Source organism: Corapipo altera, unplaced genomic scaffold, assembly GCF_003945725.1.
Source record: "Corapipo altera isolate COAL_440 unplaced genomic scaffold, ASM394572v1 48, whole genome shotgun sequence".
In the NCBI taxonomy this organism is placed as follows: Eukaryota; Metazoa; Chordata; class Aves; order Passeriformes; family Pipridae; genus Corapipo; species Corapipo altera.
In genome coordinates, this window is record NW_020884931.1 from 4,201,030 (window position 1) to 4,219,855 (window position 18,826).

General features: G+C 44.2%; 1 protein-coding gene across 2 annotated transcripts; it reads right to left on the reverse strand.

Moving 5' to 3' along the window:
- PSEN2 (presenilin 2) lies at positions 1 to 18,542 on the reverse strand. 2 transcript variants are annotated; one of them, XM_027659271.1, is made up of 11 exons: positions 18,472 to 18,542; positions 12,929 to 13,125; positions 11,950 to 12,179; positions 10,801 to 10,942; positions 9,887 to 9,954; positions 8,865 to 9,085; positions 7,925 to 8,023; positions 6,068 to 6,145; positions 4,946 to 5,065; positions 4,312 to 4,430; positions 1 to 2,405 (listed from the first exon to the last, which is right to left on the reverse strand). In XM_027659271.1, exons 2-11 carry the CDS (start codon positions 13,070 to 13,072, stop codon positions 2,250 to 2,252), a joined length of 1,377 nt encoding a protein of 458 aa, XP_027515072.1. In that variant the 5' UTR covers positions 13,073 to 13,125; positions 18,472 to 18,542; the 3' UTR covers positions 1 to 2,249. The 2 variants fall into 2 exon arrangements, with proteins under 2 accessions (XP_027515072.1, XP_027515071.1); XM_027659270.1 differs by lacking the exon at positions 18,472 to 18,542 and adding an exon at positions 14,168 to 14,192.
- Positions 18,543 to 18,826: the final 284 nt, after the last annotated feature.

Sequence of the window (18,826 nt, forward strand, 5' to 3'; positions counted from 1 at the left end):
TCATTTTAAAATTTGCATGTATTTGTGTATATACACACACAAACACACACATATATATATATTTGTAGTAAATACATATGAACTTCTACACAATTATAACCACTCCAGTATATTCATGCTGTCACTCACCAGGACAATACATTCTGTTGCACTGACATAATCTCTTGCTTGGTTACCTTTTGAATTGCTCAGTGAAAGGCCAGTCTTTGGCAAGTAGATATCTGCAGAAAACCACCAGCTCCAGCAGTGATCCTTCAATATTTGAAGGTTCCCCTCCCAGTTTCCTTCAAGTATCAGCTCTGCTTTCATAGAAATAAATTGTTTCTAACAATATGCTACAACCCTGATAAGCCAAGCAGGATATTTCTCCCAGCACATACAAATATTTCACATCCTCTCTACACCATGCAATGCAAAAAGTGAAATCATGTTTGCCAGTGATTGTAATCCAATTTGGCCCCATAACTTAGTTAAAAAGAACAAACACAAACAAACAAATAGAAAAAACAACTCTCACATAAACCTTAAAAATCAGCAGGCAGAAGTCTACTGATTTACGTTTCCAAAGGAAATACCTTTTAGTAATAGTTAACTCTGTCTGCAGCTGTTAAGTCCAAATTTTGCAAATGTAGGAAATGAGGACAGAAAACTAACAGAGAGGAAGAATTACTTATTGTCCAGGCTGAGACACACACACACAACTCGTAAAAACCCTTACGTCCTTCTTAAAAATCAGTTTGAATCCCCTGCATGATGTCCTTATTAAATATCAAAGTAGATTAGCTGGAACAAGTTTATTAGAAAAAGGTACTACATCAAAAATGTGTAATTCAAAGCCTTATCTAAAAAGTTTTTCAGAGATAAAGTTCTCCATCTCTCACTGATGTTGCATTATTCACAAAATCTTGTGTTACATATTCTGACATTGATCAGCTGTCAAAGAAAAAAAAGCTTGTTTGCATAACAAACACTCAAGTAAAAAGGAAAGGAGAAAATCACAGAACTTGGCTATTACTGAAAAACTGACTCTCAGAGTAGAAATAAAGTCATTTTCAAAGGTGGAGAAAACATAAAGGTTAAGTCAGACCTATATATTTTTTACTGGCACCAAGCACCAATTTTTTTAATGAACTCACTTGAGTGTGTGTAACTATTTCTAGAAGTAATGTAACAGCAGATTAAAGTTTGCACCCCGATATTTTGATACAAACTATGACAGGATATTTCCAAAAGAGTCCCTTTGACAGTAAATAGCTATTTTAAAACTTGTAATGAAAAAGAAAGTCTTTAAACAGTACAAAAACCTAGGCAAACCAAGCCTCAATCACTGTAAGAGGGGGACCTCTTCATAAAGGGAAGGTAATTCCTCCTTTGGAGTAGTTACAACAATGCACAGAAATGAGACCAGAAACACACACAATGAGTTACAGGTCTGATTTACTGGAGTTGTTCAGTCATTTCCACCTTAGGGTAATTTGAGGATTCCAGTATGGACCCAGAAAAACATTTAAAAAAAAAAAAAAAAACCTTGGGAGGAGAGAGCAGAAAAGTATCTGTTTTCCCACGCTGAGGATCTGATGTGCTGGAATGGGCAGCTCCACCTCCATTAGCTGTTGGCTACAGTGAGGGATGCATCCCACCACTGACACCCAGTCTAGATCCATCATGGCTTGCTATGTCTAACTAAGGTCAGAATAAATAGGCATTTGGGGCAATTTCAACAGATATTGTGTGCACAGCAGCCAACTTACAGAGTTCAGCCTCACTGCTCTAGTGCTCACACGCTGCTCTGTTCTGTGCATGTTGCCTGCTCTGCTTTTCTGATTACTTCAAGCTCGTGTTTGCACAACACCTCAAATGTATGAAAACTCAGAAATTCCACAGCACAGTTAAAGTTGTCTGCAATTCCAGGGCTAAAACACCTTAGCTTCTGGAAGATCAGACCCCTCACCTCTCTAGTGTCCCATTCTACATACAGGTTTCTGTGCTCACAACAGCCACTGTGCATATCAAATAACATAAAAGTAACACTCTGACATCAGCAAGGAGCCAGGCTTTTCACCAAGAATCCTGTGAAAAATCTCAGTTTAACAGATAACTATTAGATTTTTAGTACACAGCATGTCACAGAATTAGTGTTTTCCTTACAAATATATGGCACTACGTGTAAAAACTTTATGACCTATTCCAAACAGTGTACCATACTTCACAGCAAAGCTTGAAAAAGAATCCTCTAACTCCCACTTCTTCTAAATATACAGCTGGTGGGAGGCCAGGGTGTCCATGAATGGTCGCACAAGGTTGTCTGTCGAGAAGTAAAAGATCAAGCCAAAGGTGATGGAGATGGGAAGAGCAGGCAGTGCCTTCTTAAAAACAGCTAGTAATAAAAGTGTTAAGCATAAACCCTGTAAGAGAAAAGAAAATAAAAAACACAAAGACATACAGTAAGATGACCAGAAACGTATCTCCCACCAACAACCCAATATACAGATAATCAGCTACGTGCACTGTACAGCACTGGAGCCTGCCTGAGCTACCAGTGGTATGATGTATATTTGCCCACAGCTTCATCTTTTACACAGGTTGGCCAGGTTTTTCCTCAGCAATCTTGAGCACATCTCTCTGCTGAGACAGTGGTATAAACAGCCAATGCTGACATACAGCTGACCCCAAGAGGTTAACTTATTTAAAGATTATTTTGCTTTTTGTTCTGTGCCATTATGTATGAAGTACTGGCTCAGCAGACAAAAGCTCTTAAATCCTGCTAAACTCCAGACAGAAGCTTCACTGAAGGACTCTAATACACTCTAATATAAGCAGATGTGCTTACAACATCTTCCCAGTTTACAAGGCCTCTTGGTGTAAAAAAAGAAAGAAAAACAAAATAAACCAAACCAACCCAAATATCCACTGCTGTTCTTTTGACTGGATTGCTTACTACAATAGGTGAATTCTGGTTTAATCTGGATAGGAGAACAAGCTCTGTTTTCTGGAGCATGTGTGGAAGCTGTTGTACATTTTGGGTAGACAGTAAGGCTTAGTGCGTTTACATATCAGTTCCTTCTCTCACCAAAGCCCTTTTTTATTCCTCCATGATGACAAACCTTCAAAGACACTAGGCTCCAAAAATACCCACTAGCTAAAGATCAGCAGACAGGATTTTCTAATCATTTTTTATAACTGTTTATAGGCTACAAGTTTGTTTACAATCCACCTGAGCCTGTGGCTCTGCTCTTATACTCTTAGGGAACATATCTGGCCTAGATCTGCTCCTTAGTTCATATCTACCTTTAAAGATGTGCTTACTGCTGAGGCACTGGAGGGACATTTTTGGGGAACCAGAAAGCCACACAGCAGCAAGATTATGAAACTGCAAAAGGAGACAGAACGAATTTTAAGTCTGTAAAAGACACAGACTGGGGCATTTGGCCTCATGGACAGACAAGCAAGAACATTTCCCCAGTGCTGGACCCCAGGATATGGAGGTAGGTGATCCTATAGGTTTCTCTGACCTGTGGGGTAGGAAAGCTACACTCAACACACTTTATTTAAGGTATCTCATTTCTAACTCTCATGCTCTTTGATCCACAGTCTTCACAAGTGAAAGTCACTTTCACTATCCTTAGGATCTTACTGGGGAAACAGCAGGCCGAGACACGATAATTGATTTTCTCTTACATTCTAAAAATCCTGCCTTTCTCATTGTTAGTTTCCATGAGGATGCTGATTAAATAGCAAGTGCATAGTAATCATTTTCTACCTAGGTGAAAGCTTGACAGTGTGTGGTCATTAGACCTGGCAGGACCTACTCCTTTAGCAGTTACAGTATGTTTGTCTTCTGCTTTTACTGATAATTTCCATGGATTTAAGTCTCCTTCCTTTCCATTTTTTCCAAATACTAGAATAAGATAGGTCTTCATCCTCTTACTAGCAGCTCCCCTTAGCACAAGGGAGTTAACCTTTTCAACTATATTTGCTAATCAATGTAGTGTTTGTAATATTGACTCTTGTGGCTGATAAAAGTCCCCAGTTGTTTAATGCTGAAGCAAACACACCAACAGTTCAGCTGCAACTGTTTTTCCTGGGGCTGTTTCACCCCCTTCATCACTTGGCTCTGCTCTGATGAGTCTGTATTGTTCAGCTTCAGTGGCTGTTTAAAGCCTGTCTTTATACACAGAGCACTGGGTGGTTTCTCCTAAATATCTAGCATGTTACCTGCAGTGATTTAGCAGTGCTCAGCTGCTGGTACTTCTGGCAACACTCCTGTGCTAAACAGGGTGTAACAGAGCTTTTAAAAGCCTGCTCACTTACTATGAGAATGGCTACAAAGCAGGCAAGCGTAGTATTCCAGTCTCCACTAGCTGTGGCAGCTGCTTTCCCAACAAGCACACTGTAAAATATGAAGTCTCCAAGGCCCAGCTTCACGCCCCCTGAAAGAAGTCGAAAAAGAAAACAAGTATTAATTTTGAGCCTCCTGTTTTGCTTCCTCTGGAACAAATTCTTGTCCCCTGGAAAGCAGGTGAAGGTTCCTAGTCCTGGCTACCAGCCTGGACCCACACATTTCAGAGGAGGCTGAGACTTCCAGCCCTGCCTCCCGCTAACTGTTTTTCCTCAGCCTCGTTCTCTGAGATGCTTCCCTGGGCTGCGTTATAATGTACTGCCTGAGGAAGCACAAAGACAGAGAGGGATAGGAGGCAAGGGGAAGAAGGAACTGTTCAAATTGTACACATAGGCAAGAGATGTCACTGGAACTACAATCCCAGAACAGATTCTGCAGCAGCAAGAAGTAATACACAGTCAGACTCAAGATCTTTGTTGTTCAAACAAGTCACAGCTCTTCAAATTACCTGTCATTAGTCCAAACTGGGTAAGAGAGCACTAACCACAAAGAGTACAAATGTCAGGCTCTGACTAGACTGAAAACAAGGTATAAAGCTTCTCTTACTTTCCTCCTCCTCGAGCTCCTCTAAAGAAGTGATGGGGCGAGTTGGAACAGGACTCCTCGTCTCTGACATCTGAGAGTCTGCATGTGAAGGGCTCCTGTGGTGTTCTCTCCCATCCTCAGCTTGGTTCCACAAAAATAGGCCAAGAAGAGCATACCAACAAGAAGAAACACAAGAGGTAGCTACATTTATAACTTGTTTTAGTGGATGAAATCCACACTTCTGTGAAGCTGCCCTGGAATGGGTAAGCCCTTTGTTTCTTGGAGGTGTGATCATCACAACCAGTTCAAGCAGAGACATTAAGTGGCTTTGAGGAAAACAGGTTATTATTTGTAACAGTTGGAAGGGTACGTGTTCACAGCTTCTTTGGCAGCCACCCAAAGTTCAATGGGTAACCAAGCGAGCACGTACACAGACCTAAGCATTGCCCTGCACAGGCTACAATGACAAGTAAAGCCAAGTAAAGTTAATATGCATTCCCACATTGTTATACCTTTGGGGTGGAGGTGCTCAGGTATTCCCTAACTGGCCATATGACAAAAATCGATGACTAAGAGGACTGCCATTTATGAGGAAAAGTCCTGCCCTGATCACATTGACATTGGAGCTGCATGTTCACATATAAAAAGCAGACACATTTCATTGTTCACAGATTTAATTTCCCCTCCCCGTTTAAAACACATCTGACTGAGCTCTTGATAGTGCTTTTCGAAGCAGCCAGGCTGTGATCCATGATTCTATCTGACAGTTCTTATTTTTCAGAAGTTCATACAAACTCTCCAGTCCACATCAGTCTGACAGGATGCTGCTGCTGCCACAGAGGTATTCTGTACACCTCAGCATGTAGTTTGCTCTGGGCCCAGTTTCAAAGCAGGATTGTGGCCTTGCCATTGCTTAGTTTGTTGGCTGCTTTATCCTGAAATAAGTGGCATGTTCAGTTATCAAACCTTTGCATACATTTATTGCTTTAACATTAAAAGGTACTGTCATCTCTGAAGTTCTGCAATTAACAACACTGGAAAAAATGCATCTGTGAGGATCCAGGGCCTTAACTCGCAGTCTCAAACATAGACATTATTTCCATGGGGCAGTGCTCTGTATAGAAGAGGGACATGCAAACAAACCTGTATCCCATGTCTGCTGACTTGATCCTCTTGCTGCTGTGTCTGGCTTTGCCATTCCAACTGTCCACATCATAGCAGCTAGAAGAAAGAGAGAAAGTAATCAGCTGCATAAATCATTGGTCACTATAGCCCAGAGGAAATAAGTATTTAGCTGTCCCTAAAAATACCAATCTTTGTCCTTGTAAATGCATTTAAAACACTCACTCTTAGCTGGTTTCCTCAGGCACTGAGAAGGCAAGGTGGGAGAAAAAGAAGGCAATGCATCCATTCAGTTTTTAAGAAGGTCCCAGAGCACAAATAGCTAAGAGTCAGTATAGTCTTCTCTATGGGCTAAGGAAAGCAAAATTCCAAAACTAGGGTCTTCATGTCCTTTGTTTTCTTCTGGGTTTCTGGTTTTTCTCTTCAGAGGACAGATTTTCCCAGGAAATGATGGTAGTACAAAAGGTAACCAGAGGTTAACTTAACAGCTTACTCATGTTCTGCTAGAGGTACAGCACACAAGTGAGGGATATGCAGGAGTTGTCACAGTGCTAGTTTTCTCTCTGCCTGTTTGTTTTGTTTCCATCCTGTCAAATATTGCCTATTTCTGTTTTGGTTCCAATAACAACTGAAGGACGCTTGGGAATTTATTCTTGAGATGGATCCCTAAATTAAAAAGGAATACAAACCATTCCAAAATCAGTGGAAGGAAACTCAAATTATCTGTTTATTTAAGTGTGCATCAGTCTTCCTGTTTTTACAGAAGCTAAACTAAACAAATTAAGCCAAGGCAAACACAGTGCCTGCTTTTCCGCTACAAGCTCAGCCAAGGTGATGCTTTTGCATCTAGAGGGAGCCACAGAATGTGGTCTTGCAAGGGAGACACTGATGTTCTGCACAAGAACTTCTCATTCAGTATTTATGATTTGCTGAACTGCATTCTCCTTTAGAGAAACTCTTTGTTTGTTCACTAAAGCATGTGAAAGACTTCATCTTGAGGTCAGTATAACAATCTCCAGTAAAAGGGAGGGCAGCCGAAGCCAACTGAGGCTCTCCTTGGAACACATAAAAGCATTTATATAACATTAAATGCTTGGGGAAAAAAAAAATCAATCAGGTTGTAGACATCCTCAGCTTAGCACTGAACATGGAAACACTCATTCATCTTACAAGTGATGTAATGAAAAGTCACTGAGGTCCACGAAGCACCTGAGTCCACGTCCAATGAGCATTGAGTCTCCTGCTTTGACTACCTTAACCTTAAGCACATATATACCTTTGTGGATGAGGGCACCAGACACCATGGTAGTTAAACAGCCCAAGAAAACCAGGGAAGAGACGAGGGATTTTGTCTGCAAAGCAATACCTGAACAGAGCCCTTTGCAAAGCAGCCCCATAACTAACAATGAAGCAAAGACATTCTAAGCACTACCATCTGTACAGGACACAGGGCAAGAGGGGAATGCAGGAAGAATGGAGCCTCATCACATGTTTAACATGTGTCTGTAAAGCTTACCCACAAGGCATAAGTTATTGAGTTAGCTTCACCTAACCACAGAACCTTGCAAACACAACTGCCCACCTTACACATGTTTTTGTATGCAGAAAAAAGGGGCATGTTCTGCACTGTATTCATTAAAGGATGAATCTTCTGAACATTTCAGCTCCACAAGGCAAATGTGGGCTTCCTTTGGCTAATTAGAGTTGGCACTATTGTAACTGATAAACAAGGCCTTCTAAAATGATCTGTTCCAAAATATAAATGTGTACCAATCTTAGGGCAAGGAAATCACTAAAATAGTGCTCTTTGGTTTGACAGAGAAATAGTTTAATAGAGTTTAATCTGGCTAAAAACATTAACATTCTAATCTTACTCACAGGAATATATTAATGCAGGGAAAATTGGCTCATTTCTCTCCTGTGCAGTTTCTACCAGCATTCTCAGTGGCCCCTTGGGACAGAGAACAGCCATCAGATCTGCAAAAAGAAAAGGGCCAGTCAATCTTATCCTATACTATCATACATATTTTACATTCTTTATATTTAAAAAGGCATTCTCCCCTCAAAATAACATATATCAATATTAACTGGATGATTTCTTGAATGGCAGTTTCCACCACTTTGCATAACTCTAGCTGTTCTAGTTCCTGAAAATGTTGTTCACTTAAAATACCATCTCCAAACCTTAATGTAATAATAGGAGTTTTCATTGTGCTAATACTATAAAAAGCCTCTTGAGAAGATCACATTATTTCTTTGAAAGCAGATGACAGCACTTCATTGAGGTGTTAAATTTAATTAGTGGAGGAGGAGTGGGGGTACTTTGTTCACATTCCACAATCCATGACTACATACACTGGCTCTGTGTATCACATGAATGAAGGCCTCTGGTCCAGTACCTCTTTGCCTACTCTCTCTCCTCCATCAGATCTCTGCTCCAATCTGAATGTTACTTCCTGGATCCCTCTTGTTCTGCAGGCCTCATACCAAAATCTCCGATTCCTCGATAACAGTAAATAAAACCTGCAAGACTATCAGGTTGCTACTGATAAAAATCCAACCACCCCTACCATGCAGTTAGGTGTGGTTCAGTACTTCCCTGACTTGGTGATCCACTTTGAAAGACCTGGTAGGAGTACACTACCTACACAGCCAAGTTAGCAAGAGACAAACTAGGGAGTCCACTTAATTGCCCATTTGCCTCTTTCTAAAGCTGGTAGCACCATAAAGCTGTTTTTCAATGACATACACAGTCCTGAGATTGCTTCAGAGTGACCTTTCCAGGAGCCACACCTTGAGAGTCACAACCCAGACTTACCATAGATGGAGATTGCACCTAGAATCACCCATGCTGACCACTCAGGTAGATATTTAATGAAAACCAATGCCATTAGAGCACTGATCATAATGAGATATGCTTGCTGGAGCTGCAAGGGACCTTTCCAGTGGATGCAAATCATTCCAACAGCTCCAAAATTCCAGATGACTAAGAACAGAGTGGGGTAATCCATGGCCACATTGTAGGTCTTCAATACTTCACTGAAACACAACAAGAAAATATAGCTAAGCAATAAAAGCAACTGACATGTAAAGCATCCTAGTAGCTGTAGTTAAACAAACAAGCCCCCAACTACACCAGGAGGAAGCAGAATAGAAGCAACTCTCAATCATGAAAGGGGAACCTGCCCTGTGGCCAGTTGCTGCTCTGAGTTTTCTGTTCCTCCTGCATGAGATGGACACCTTGTGTGTGCAGACAAGCACCACACTGTCCTAGTCCCAAGTTCAACAGCGATTCCAAGGATTTGATCAGGCAGGATTTCAAGTTTTAACTGAACACTGGCCTGCAGCTACATGACTCTCTACACCAAAGAAGTCACATAAGTGTCAATCCACCAGATGCATGATGCTCACAATTAAAGATGAAGTGTCACCCACAAGTTAAAAGTCTGAGCTGGGAGCCAAGGGAATGAGCTTGAAACAATGTAGTCTAAGAAAAAGGCAAGACAAATCAGAGAAGCAACTCAGCACATGAAGTTCATCTCCATTTGCTTCTCACTGTATAATTCAGGGCCTCTGTACCATAATGTTCATCCTGTTCATTTCATGCTCACAGTATCACTTCCCAGTGATTTTTTTTACAGTAGGCACTGTAAAATCAGGCATTGCCTAATAAAGACCTCATTTTCCATTTTTTAAAAAAGAAAGCTATCTGATTCTAACGGTCCTAAAACCTCCATTTGGAGAAGGAGAGACATTTCTTTCCTTGTTCAAGCTGGGGACTTTCTGCAAAAAGGTAGAGGAGCCCTGAACTGAGAGGTTACCTGCACCATTCCCACTTACCCAAGATATATGTAGGTAAAGAGGAAGAGCAGCATCAAAGAGGACAGGATCAGCCAGCCATGGATGAACTGTCAAGGGCAAGAAGAGACTGTGATTGTAGGGGCTGTTACCCCTGCACAGGTCACAGTACTGCAGCCTGACAGTCTCCTTCTGCACTCCTGCTCCCATGTCCAAAGACCCTGCCTTTCCCATGGTCAGTCAGGGAGGAGAGGGACAGTCAGTTCCTCCTGGTTCTCCCAAACTCTTTCACTTCATATTCTGTGTCTTAGTGGTTTTGCTGGTTTGGGTTTTTTTGTCTCTTTCCTATGCATTTCCATGGGTATCCATACTTGCTTCTAGCTTAGGTGAGCACATTCTCTCTGCTTGATGGGGAGGATGAGGGGTTTACCCAAGGCTGTAAAATAAATTTATCTTTGGGACAAGTTTACAAAGCAGGAATGGCCAGAGCTTAAATGCTGGGCTGGTACCACCGATTCCCTGGGCACTACAGAACCTGAATGTGCCTTTCCATCCAACCCTAGTGCTCTTCCACCGGAGCTGCTACAGGCAGGAATAATATCAGTTCCCACTGAGGTTGTCTGAAATGTCTTAAGAGAAGGCATTCACAGCAAATAATACAACTTAGTCCATAAGTACAAATGGCAAAATCTTTGGATCAGATGGAGAAAACTCAGACCCAAGTAACACAAAGCAGAAGGCCTCATTTTTAAGAGGCTGCCATTAGTGACTAAATAACAGCGGCGCACATGCAGGGGCACAGCTCTACCACCACTGACAAAGGCTTCAATTTGATACCTGCTATGACTAAGATGTGGATTAGCCAGTGCAGAGCCTATATTTCTCACTGACATGCAAGGCCCACTTGAACTCAAGCTCAGGAATAGGTGGAAAAGGCTCTGTCATGAACACTTTACCTTGTAGCAGCGATATTTATAGAGCAGAACTAGGAACACAGTCATTACAATGATGACACTGATCATTATGATAGTGTTCAACACCGAGTTCAAGAGGCGCTGGCCCACAGACGGGGTATCCTCACTGAAAGGGGTGTAGATCCTGCAGGAGAAAGCAAAAGCCACGTAAAGTATATATATTCTCTTCTAACTAACCACCCCAGATAAAACCAGACCTCTCTGTGTGTGGGAAAGAAAGGGAGGTAGGACTATCAAGGACAGCAAAAACGAGATGTAGCCTCTGAAGGGGCTGAGCTCAAGTTTAATTATCAACTAAAGATTAGTGGTCTCTATCAAAACCACATTCCTACAGAGAAGCTGTGGCTGGCAGAGCTCAAAACAAAAAGGCCTAGAGTATAAGTGACTTTAGTTTAGTAACCGCTCTCCAGGCCATGAATTTTTATTGCATGCTCTGGATCCTCTCCATGATAATTAGGAGGATATATCCCAGGTGCTGTTCTGAAAGGGGGGACACCTTTTCTTTCCACACTTGGTAGGAGAGTCTTGGACTCTTTTACTCCATCTCATCACCCTGCACCCCTTCCCGCCACCCTGCTTTGTTTCCTTTGGTTCAGTTCAAGGGATCACAGTCCTTGTTTCTCCACTCAATGCGTGAAGCACAGTTAGAGCCCCAGGAGACAGGCCCTAGGAGTCAGACACAGTCAGCAAGAGCTGGATGGAATTATGTATCCACACCATGAGTCTTCAGGAACCAGAAATATCACCAGGAAATGAGACACTCATCCAGATGAACATGCTATTCCCTGATTGCTGCCAGCTAGTGAGTGAACAGCCTAGGAGTTCAGCCCGGGCCTTCTATGCTGCAGAACGAAGCAGCTCCACTATCACACTGCTCACAGGTCTCGCTCAGGGCACCCTAAGGACACTGCTAACGAGTCGCTGTTAATGCAGGTATGGGAAAAACTTACACAGGTGAACGCAGCATACTTTAGTAAGCTCTCTGTATGTTTATAGAGCCACCTTTACCCGTGTAAAGGTTCTCCCAGCCTGCCAAGGGAGCGCTATGCGTGCACAGACATGTGTGCACGGAGGTGTGTGTGAAGCTGGGGGTCCCACGTTACTCAGAGGCTGTTTGCAGACCCCACTTACAGCTGCCCGTTTTTCTCCGTATAGAAGCGCACTGACTTTATGGTGGCGACGACAACAATCATACAAAGGGTGACAGGCACAAAGAGCATGATTACATGCTTTGCTCCATATTTCAGAGTCAGTTCCTCCTCTTCATTTTCCGGGGCGCTTTCTCTCACTGGAACACCAGAGCCAGACATTTCTCCACTCGCAATATTGTTTGGGCTACGGCTGCTACCTGCTCGCCTCTTCTGAAAAGAAATATTAGCAAACATATAAGATGCTTATTTTCTCTGTGTTCAAAGCTTTATTCCGTCATATGAGGCTGCTGTAGGCCACCCCAGTATACCAACTGAGTCCTAATAGAACCTAGTACCAACTAGTTATAAAATACCAAATCAACAATACAATAGAAATTCCATTGCAAACAGGTTGCAGCGGAGTTTTTAAACCAAAACCATGAATATCTAAGGGCCTCTTCAAGTGCAAATATATAGAGGGACACATGCACATGAAGGGCAAGATGCCCAGAGCTGAGATAGAAGAAATGTCATCTGAGGTGGCATAAGCTTGACAATTTCCTCCCCCTGCCAGCAATGCTGCGCTTGCTTTACCCTGCTGCTTTGCTGGCAGCTGGACTAGATTCTATTCATTAGCTGCATCAGACCAGAGCAGAAAAAGGTGTCTCGCAAAACAAGAAGGCTAAGAAGGATATCCTGCAAGAGTCATATGTGCATCAGGTCCTGATTAAAAGCCTGTATCTTTACCAAAAGGAAGGAAAAGGGAGGAGGATATACGGAGATAAAAATGGGGGAAAAGTCATAGTGGAGGAAATGGGAACAGGCAGTGCTGCTGCTGCTGGCTGAGAGTGACACCAGGGAAACAACACTGGCCAAAGCCAATCCTAGAAGCCAGTCTGCCAGGAGGGATTGAGGGGTAGCAGGACTACATCTGTCATCACACCCCATGTCCTCACTCCCCAGGATGGACGCACACCTACCCTGTGTGCCTGCACTTCCCCTGTTTCCGAGGCTTGCAGGCCATCCTGGTAGGAGGGTACTGGAGGGCTCTCTGCAGACATCAGGGATGTTCTCTCATTGCAGGGCTCCTCCTCACTGTCCGAATTGTTCATGAATGTGATCATCGCCGCTTTCCTATGGAGCACGAAGGAGGGGCACAGCCAAGCACTACTCAAGGCTGAAGGGACAAGCAGAGCAAAGAAAACAGTGAACACCACAGTGCAAACCATGGAAGTCTGAAAAGGAGGCACAATTTCAGCAGGGAGGCTACAGCACCCCACGTAACTCCATCTTCTCCTAACAGCTGATTTAGTCTGCCATCGCCCCAGCCGTGACAATCCATTCCATTAAAGTCACTGTGACTTCTGCAGTCAGGGACATCAGCAAAATGCAGCACTGAAGAAACCTAGTACTTTTTCTTTGCCATAGCCTTTGCAGTTGCTACCTCTATTTTCCCCTCTCCTACCAGTACACCTTGCCTTCCACACAGGAGGTTTCTCAGCGCTCAGTGTTTATTTTGCACAGGCCAAACAAAGCTTTGCTCAAATGCTGGCTGCCTGATAGAAAGCTAAGAGAGCTCAGCTCTTACACAACACTCTGCAAGCATCGGCAAGTAGCAGAACTTTCTTAGGAACGTGGAGCCTCAGCTTTACATAAGCCACTAATCAGGAGTTACATGCTGTCTTCCCTGTTATGACTGTTTATTAACCAGACGAATTTCATAAGCAGTTCTTCTCTTTGCCCATGGACAAGGAGAGCTTTGTGTAGTAAGGAAAAGACCTGTTTCCTTAGGAGAGCCACTTTTGGGTTTTTTGTCTTGCGATTAAAAGCAAAATTATTTGGATGGGCAAAAACTTGGAGTATAAAAGTGGGGAGTAGAAATGTTTGGCCTCTTTTCACCTATGGCTGTGCAGAAAAGCAGGCAAAGCAGTGACACAGTGCAGAAAAGAAAAAACAGCTCTCCTTTCTAAACACCAGAGGGAGAAGGTACACTGCCCTGGATACTGCAGAACAGCCTTAAAGTCAGGGTTTCAGGAAGCTTTAGAGACAAATGATAGGAAAATTCTTTTTAGCATTTATTAAGTCAGCTTAACAAAACAACTGAAGTAATTAAGTCACCTTCTGATTCTCAGCCACCCATCCATAAGCAAAACCATACCTCTAATGCATTCTGAGCTGTAATATCTGCAAGAAAACACCTCCCCTCTACAGTACTTTACCCAAGCTCATGTGTCTCAGGAAATAGACCCAACTCAGAAGAGGAAGCTGAAGAAGCCACGTGATTTGGACGCAGTCACTTAAATCTGAATCACCCATTCATAGTCCAGCCATCACACTCTGCTGTCTACCAGCCAGCTTGAGAGGTCAGCATGGGTACTCTGACGATCTGTGAGATATTCTTGCTTCTCACTAAAGAAACTGTAATTTGCTTTCAAGGAAGGAAAGAGGGAGGAGTGGAAGATCCCCCTTTCTTTCACAGCCTCCTCAACACATCTGGCACCTTCAGGAAATTTTAGAACATCAACTCAATCTACCCAAGTGAAACATTTTGCAGACATCTGCTCCTCCCCTGCCTTCTCTTGCTTTTCCATATAATTTTGTTCCTCTTTTCATGATAAAAGTGGTAAAGTTGTGGGAAATAAATGCAGGGCTAGCCCTCACAAGGGGCCTGTCAGCTTCATAGCAATCCTGTGTTCTTACTGAGTGAGCTGCTTAACACTTGCATTTGTGGGCTTATTTCTCACAGAGACCAAAATCTCCCCTCTGGGTGCTTAACACACTCTTCCAGCTAAGCACATGAGGGCTCTCAGTTTACAGCTGGGATACTAGACTGGTTCAGTTATCGGATTTAGGTCTTTAAAGAAGTCAGATATATAAAGTCATTCACTCATGACATACTTCTGGATCAGGAACAGGGTAAGTTATGCATGCCACAGGATCTGTGACCTATGGAATTTAAATAACTCTAAACCCCTTCTACCCATGTCAGAGACCAGGGGACAAATAAATGAAGACTTACTCTCTGATAGTTTGGGACCAATATTTGGGTTTTAACAACCCAATGAAAATACTAAATAACTTTTTCTCCCAGTATTTAAGAAATAATTTTTGCTACATGAACAGAGAAATTCTGCAGAGGAATTAAAAGGGACAGCCAATTAGCCTACTTTCAACACCCTCATTATTCCCACCGGAGGAGTCAAACCAATAGCAAAATGACGGTGCCAATTACTAACTTTCATAATTGCACGGCAAAAATAATCTCCTGTCGAAATACAGCCAACTTTAAGGATGTTTTCTGCTATTCTCCCTCCACAAGGATATGGACATGCAAAGATGCAATGATACTTCTGGTCAGCAAGCAGATTCAGGCCTGAACACAGCTTTACTGTCCCTTATTTACAAGGCTGTGGTTTCAGTGAGGGTTGACACAAACACACCACAAAAATTTTATAGGAGATCTTGTGGCAACCAGCCCTCAACATACAACTCCTCAGACTCTGTACTCACAGCTGCCTTAAACTGACATAAATATGTGGTCCTGCCAAAGGGGTCGTGCCACCACCCTCTGCTTCTCTGGTACCAACACCAGGTGCTCATCAGCTGTTTAGCACTTTTGAAAACATAGTAAGGCACCTATTTTCCTTTCACAGAGTGAGGTCCCAGCAGGACTGGCTCCCAGAGTGGCAGTGCCCACACGAGGAAAAGGGAGCACCGTGCCATCCCCCTTCCAGTAGGGTCAAGCCTTATGGTGACAAGCCTTCTGCCTGCTCCCAGACAAGCAGCCCATCCTCACCTCAGGTCTGAAACACCTATGGCAGTGTGGCTCTTAGCTAAGCAGAAGCCTTGGACATACAGTGTATGGAGGTAGGAACACTGGTCCTCCCCCTCTGTCCCACCATGGACCCAGAAGAGATTTTGCCTAATGCCACTGTTCATTCATCAGACCTGCACTTTGAACTGGCACCAAAGCTGTGCTGGCTTCCAGAGAGAGCTTTTGTTTAAGCAGTCTGTCCTTCAGGAGAAGAAGGACCAGCCTGGTGACTCACACATGTACCCAGCACAACAGCACCCTCTGGGCTGAGCAGAGCAAAAGAAGATAAAGCTTCTGCCCTGGGGCTTGCTTGCCAAACAGAAAAGGAGCCACAGAGCACCAGGCAACCAAGAAAGGGGTGTTACAGAGCCACACTGTTTTCTGGTGTCATTTCACGAGTTAAACTAAGGAAAAAGGCCCCAAGGAGATGACTTCTACCTGTCAAAACTATGCTGGATACCCCATAATGGAAAGCCCGGGAACCTTTTTACCCACTCATGCACAGCAAATACATCTGTGCATACTAGCTGTGTTTCCTAGGCTGAGCTGAAAAAGGGAAAGAACAGTTCAGGAATGGAAAACACGGAGCACTGAGACAAGCACACTTCCTTTCTGGCTGAGGCAGCATAAGGAGCTTCCGGAGTGTGTGGGGGGGAAATCTGAGCTGTATCTATATCCACAGAAAGCTTTAGAGCATGGTCTACCAAATACATTAAAGGAAGAAGTTGAACAACATGTGCCAGCACATCATCAAGCTGACCCAGTAGGTTGTATCAGGCAAACTTTTCCTCTTCACCTCTGTAGATGGGTTCAAACCACCAGATCCCATTCAAAAGATCACACAGCATTTAAGAGCCAAAAGACCGAACCCTCAAAACTGTGTGGCAAAAATGAGAGGGGGCAAAAACTAGGTCAGTAGTAAGTGCTGCATGTAACAGAGTAGCCGAGGTGGGAATACAATTACTCCTGCTTTATAGCAGTCTTGTGAAGCCTGAAGGAAAGCAGGAGTCACCAATTCTCCCTTTCCACATGTCCTTTGTGCAAGGGAGCTCTTTCCTCAACTGCGATAAATCAGCTTTGTGGATTTTGATGAAACTGGGCCAGTTCACACTAACGTTAGGATGCAGCCTCAGTTTGCCTTTTATTTTCATGATGCAAACAACCTAAATCCTTTGCTCTGCATTTCATATGTCACAAATAATACCGGTACAATATACAGCACAGAACAGCTGCTATAGCTTTCAGAATACTTATCCACTCAAGAGTTAAAATTCCTGCTTATACAATATAAGAAAACAATATTGTTCTCTTTCATGGCAATTAGATGAAGAGAATTGTTTTTTCTTTGCTATATTTAGATCAAGAGAAAGCTTTGGGATGACACTGACAGCCTGATGTTCTCCCAGGTGTTGGCTCTAGCAATCACTGCTGTTGGTAAATATGAAGAGAAGAAAAAAAAACTCTTAAGAAATCCTAAGTGGTGGGGCCAAAATTAGGAGGAAAGATTACCAGGTTCTTGCCAATAAATAAAGCCAGAACAGGCATGCTGCTAAAATGACAGGGGACTTGGAACACACTCTCAGTGGCTTAAAGAGAACTTGAAAATACCACTCACTTTCAGCCGCAGATCACAAACAATAACAACACAGGAGATAGTATGGGAGGTTGTAAAGATTTGTAGCTTTCTTTCTCCATTTTAGCTGAACACTGCTTTCTTTCGTCCAACAGGAAAGACACAACACATAGCCCCAAAGGGCAATTTTGCTGGCAGAGCTGAAATCAGACCCTCCCCAACAGGGTCAGAAGAATTATTTTGCCAGCATCGAGCCCAAGTACTCTTATCAGCCAACTCCACATCACAGTATAAAGGCACCACAGCCCTGCAGACACACTTTCGCCAGCAAAACCCCAAAGCTTGGGTCAGACTTCACATGCAGGAGCAGCTCCTCACGTTGGTCCTAATCCTGCTGGGGACATCGGAGCCAGCAGGTGCTGGAGGTGACACATTGGGGACACTCAAGGACACTTGTGTTGGGGCTGAGTTCCTGCGTCCTACCCGGCTGGCACAGAGCCTGGGTGCCCCTGCTTTCCCCCGAGGCCCACCACGGGCTGCTGGCTGGCAGAGGACACACAGGGACACACCGGGGCTGGCTCTGCTTCCCTGCTCATCCAAGCGCACGGCCGGAGACAGGGACAACACACACCTACATTTAAAAGAAAAAAAAAAAAAACAACACCCCGCCCCCACACACACCCCCGCCAGGCAGAGATTTTGCAGGAGGCCAGAGGAGACCCTGCTCCCATGCAGATGCTCTTCCTCCCCAGGTGTCCCTTCTAAGGCTTAAAAAGCTGCTGCCGCTGAAGCTGTGCCGGAGGCACTTCCAAACAAAACCCGGGATGGCAGGTAGGGACGCCACCGCCCAGGAGAAATAAACGGACATGTATTTTACGCATGTATGTACAAAACCACATGTGTAAATATAAATATTTTATATATACATATATGAAATACACACCCCAAAAAAGAATATACGTATGTACGTATACACACACACACGTACAGATAGACGCGGCGACCCCGAGACCCCGCGCGAACGACAGGCCCCGGCCCGTGCCGCCCCAGCCGTAGCCCGCAACATCCCCCCGGGGGCGCATCCCGATCCCGATCCCAATCCCGATCCCGCTTCCCCGGCCGGCCCCGCTGTTTACCTGCTCCCGACCCGGCGCGCGCTCCCCGGCGCTCCCATTGGCTCCGCCGCACCCCGGCCCCGGCGCCAGCCGGGAGGGACGGCCTCGCTCACCCATTGGTCGACGAGGCTGTCGTTCCGCGGGTGTCCCCGCCTACGAGCCGCTCTCCCCCAATAGAAGAGGAGAACGGGAGGAGGGTCGGCCAATAGGAAGGCGGCTCTCGCTGGCCGGGGAGGCGGCGTGTGAGGCGGCGGCGGGGCCGCCATAGTGGGGAGGGTGCGGGCGGTGCCCGGGCTTCGGGTCATAGGGAGTCTTAGGATGGTTTGGCTTGGAAGGGACCTTAAAGGTCATCCAGTTCCAACCCCCACTGTCATCG

Coding starts and splice junctions, on each gene's coding strand:
- PSEN2 (XM_027659270.1), bottom strand. Junction 9,086..9,886: donor TTTACCTACATATATCTTGG/GTAAGTGGGAAT, acceptor GTTGTGTTTCAG/TGAAGTATTGAAGACCTACA. Junction 6,146..7,924: donor CCCTGCATTAATATATTCCT/GTGAGTAAGATT, acceptor TCTTTCTTCTAG/CTGCTATGATGTGGACAGTT.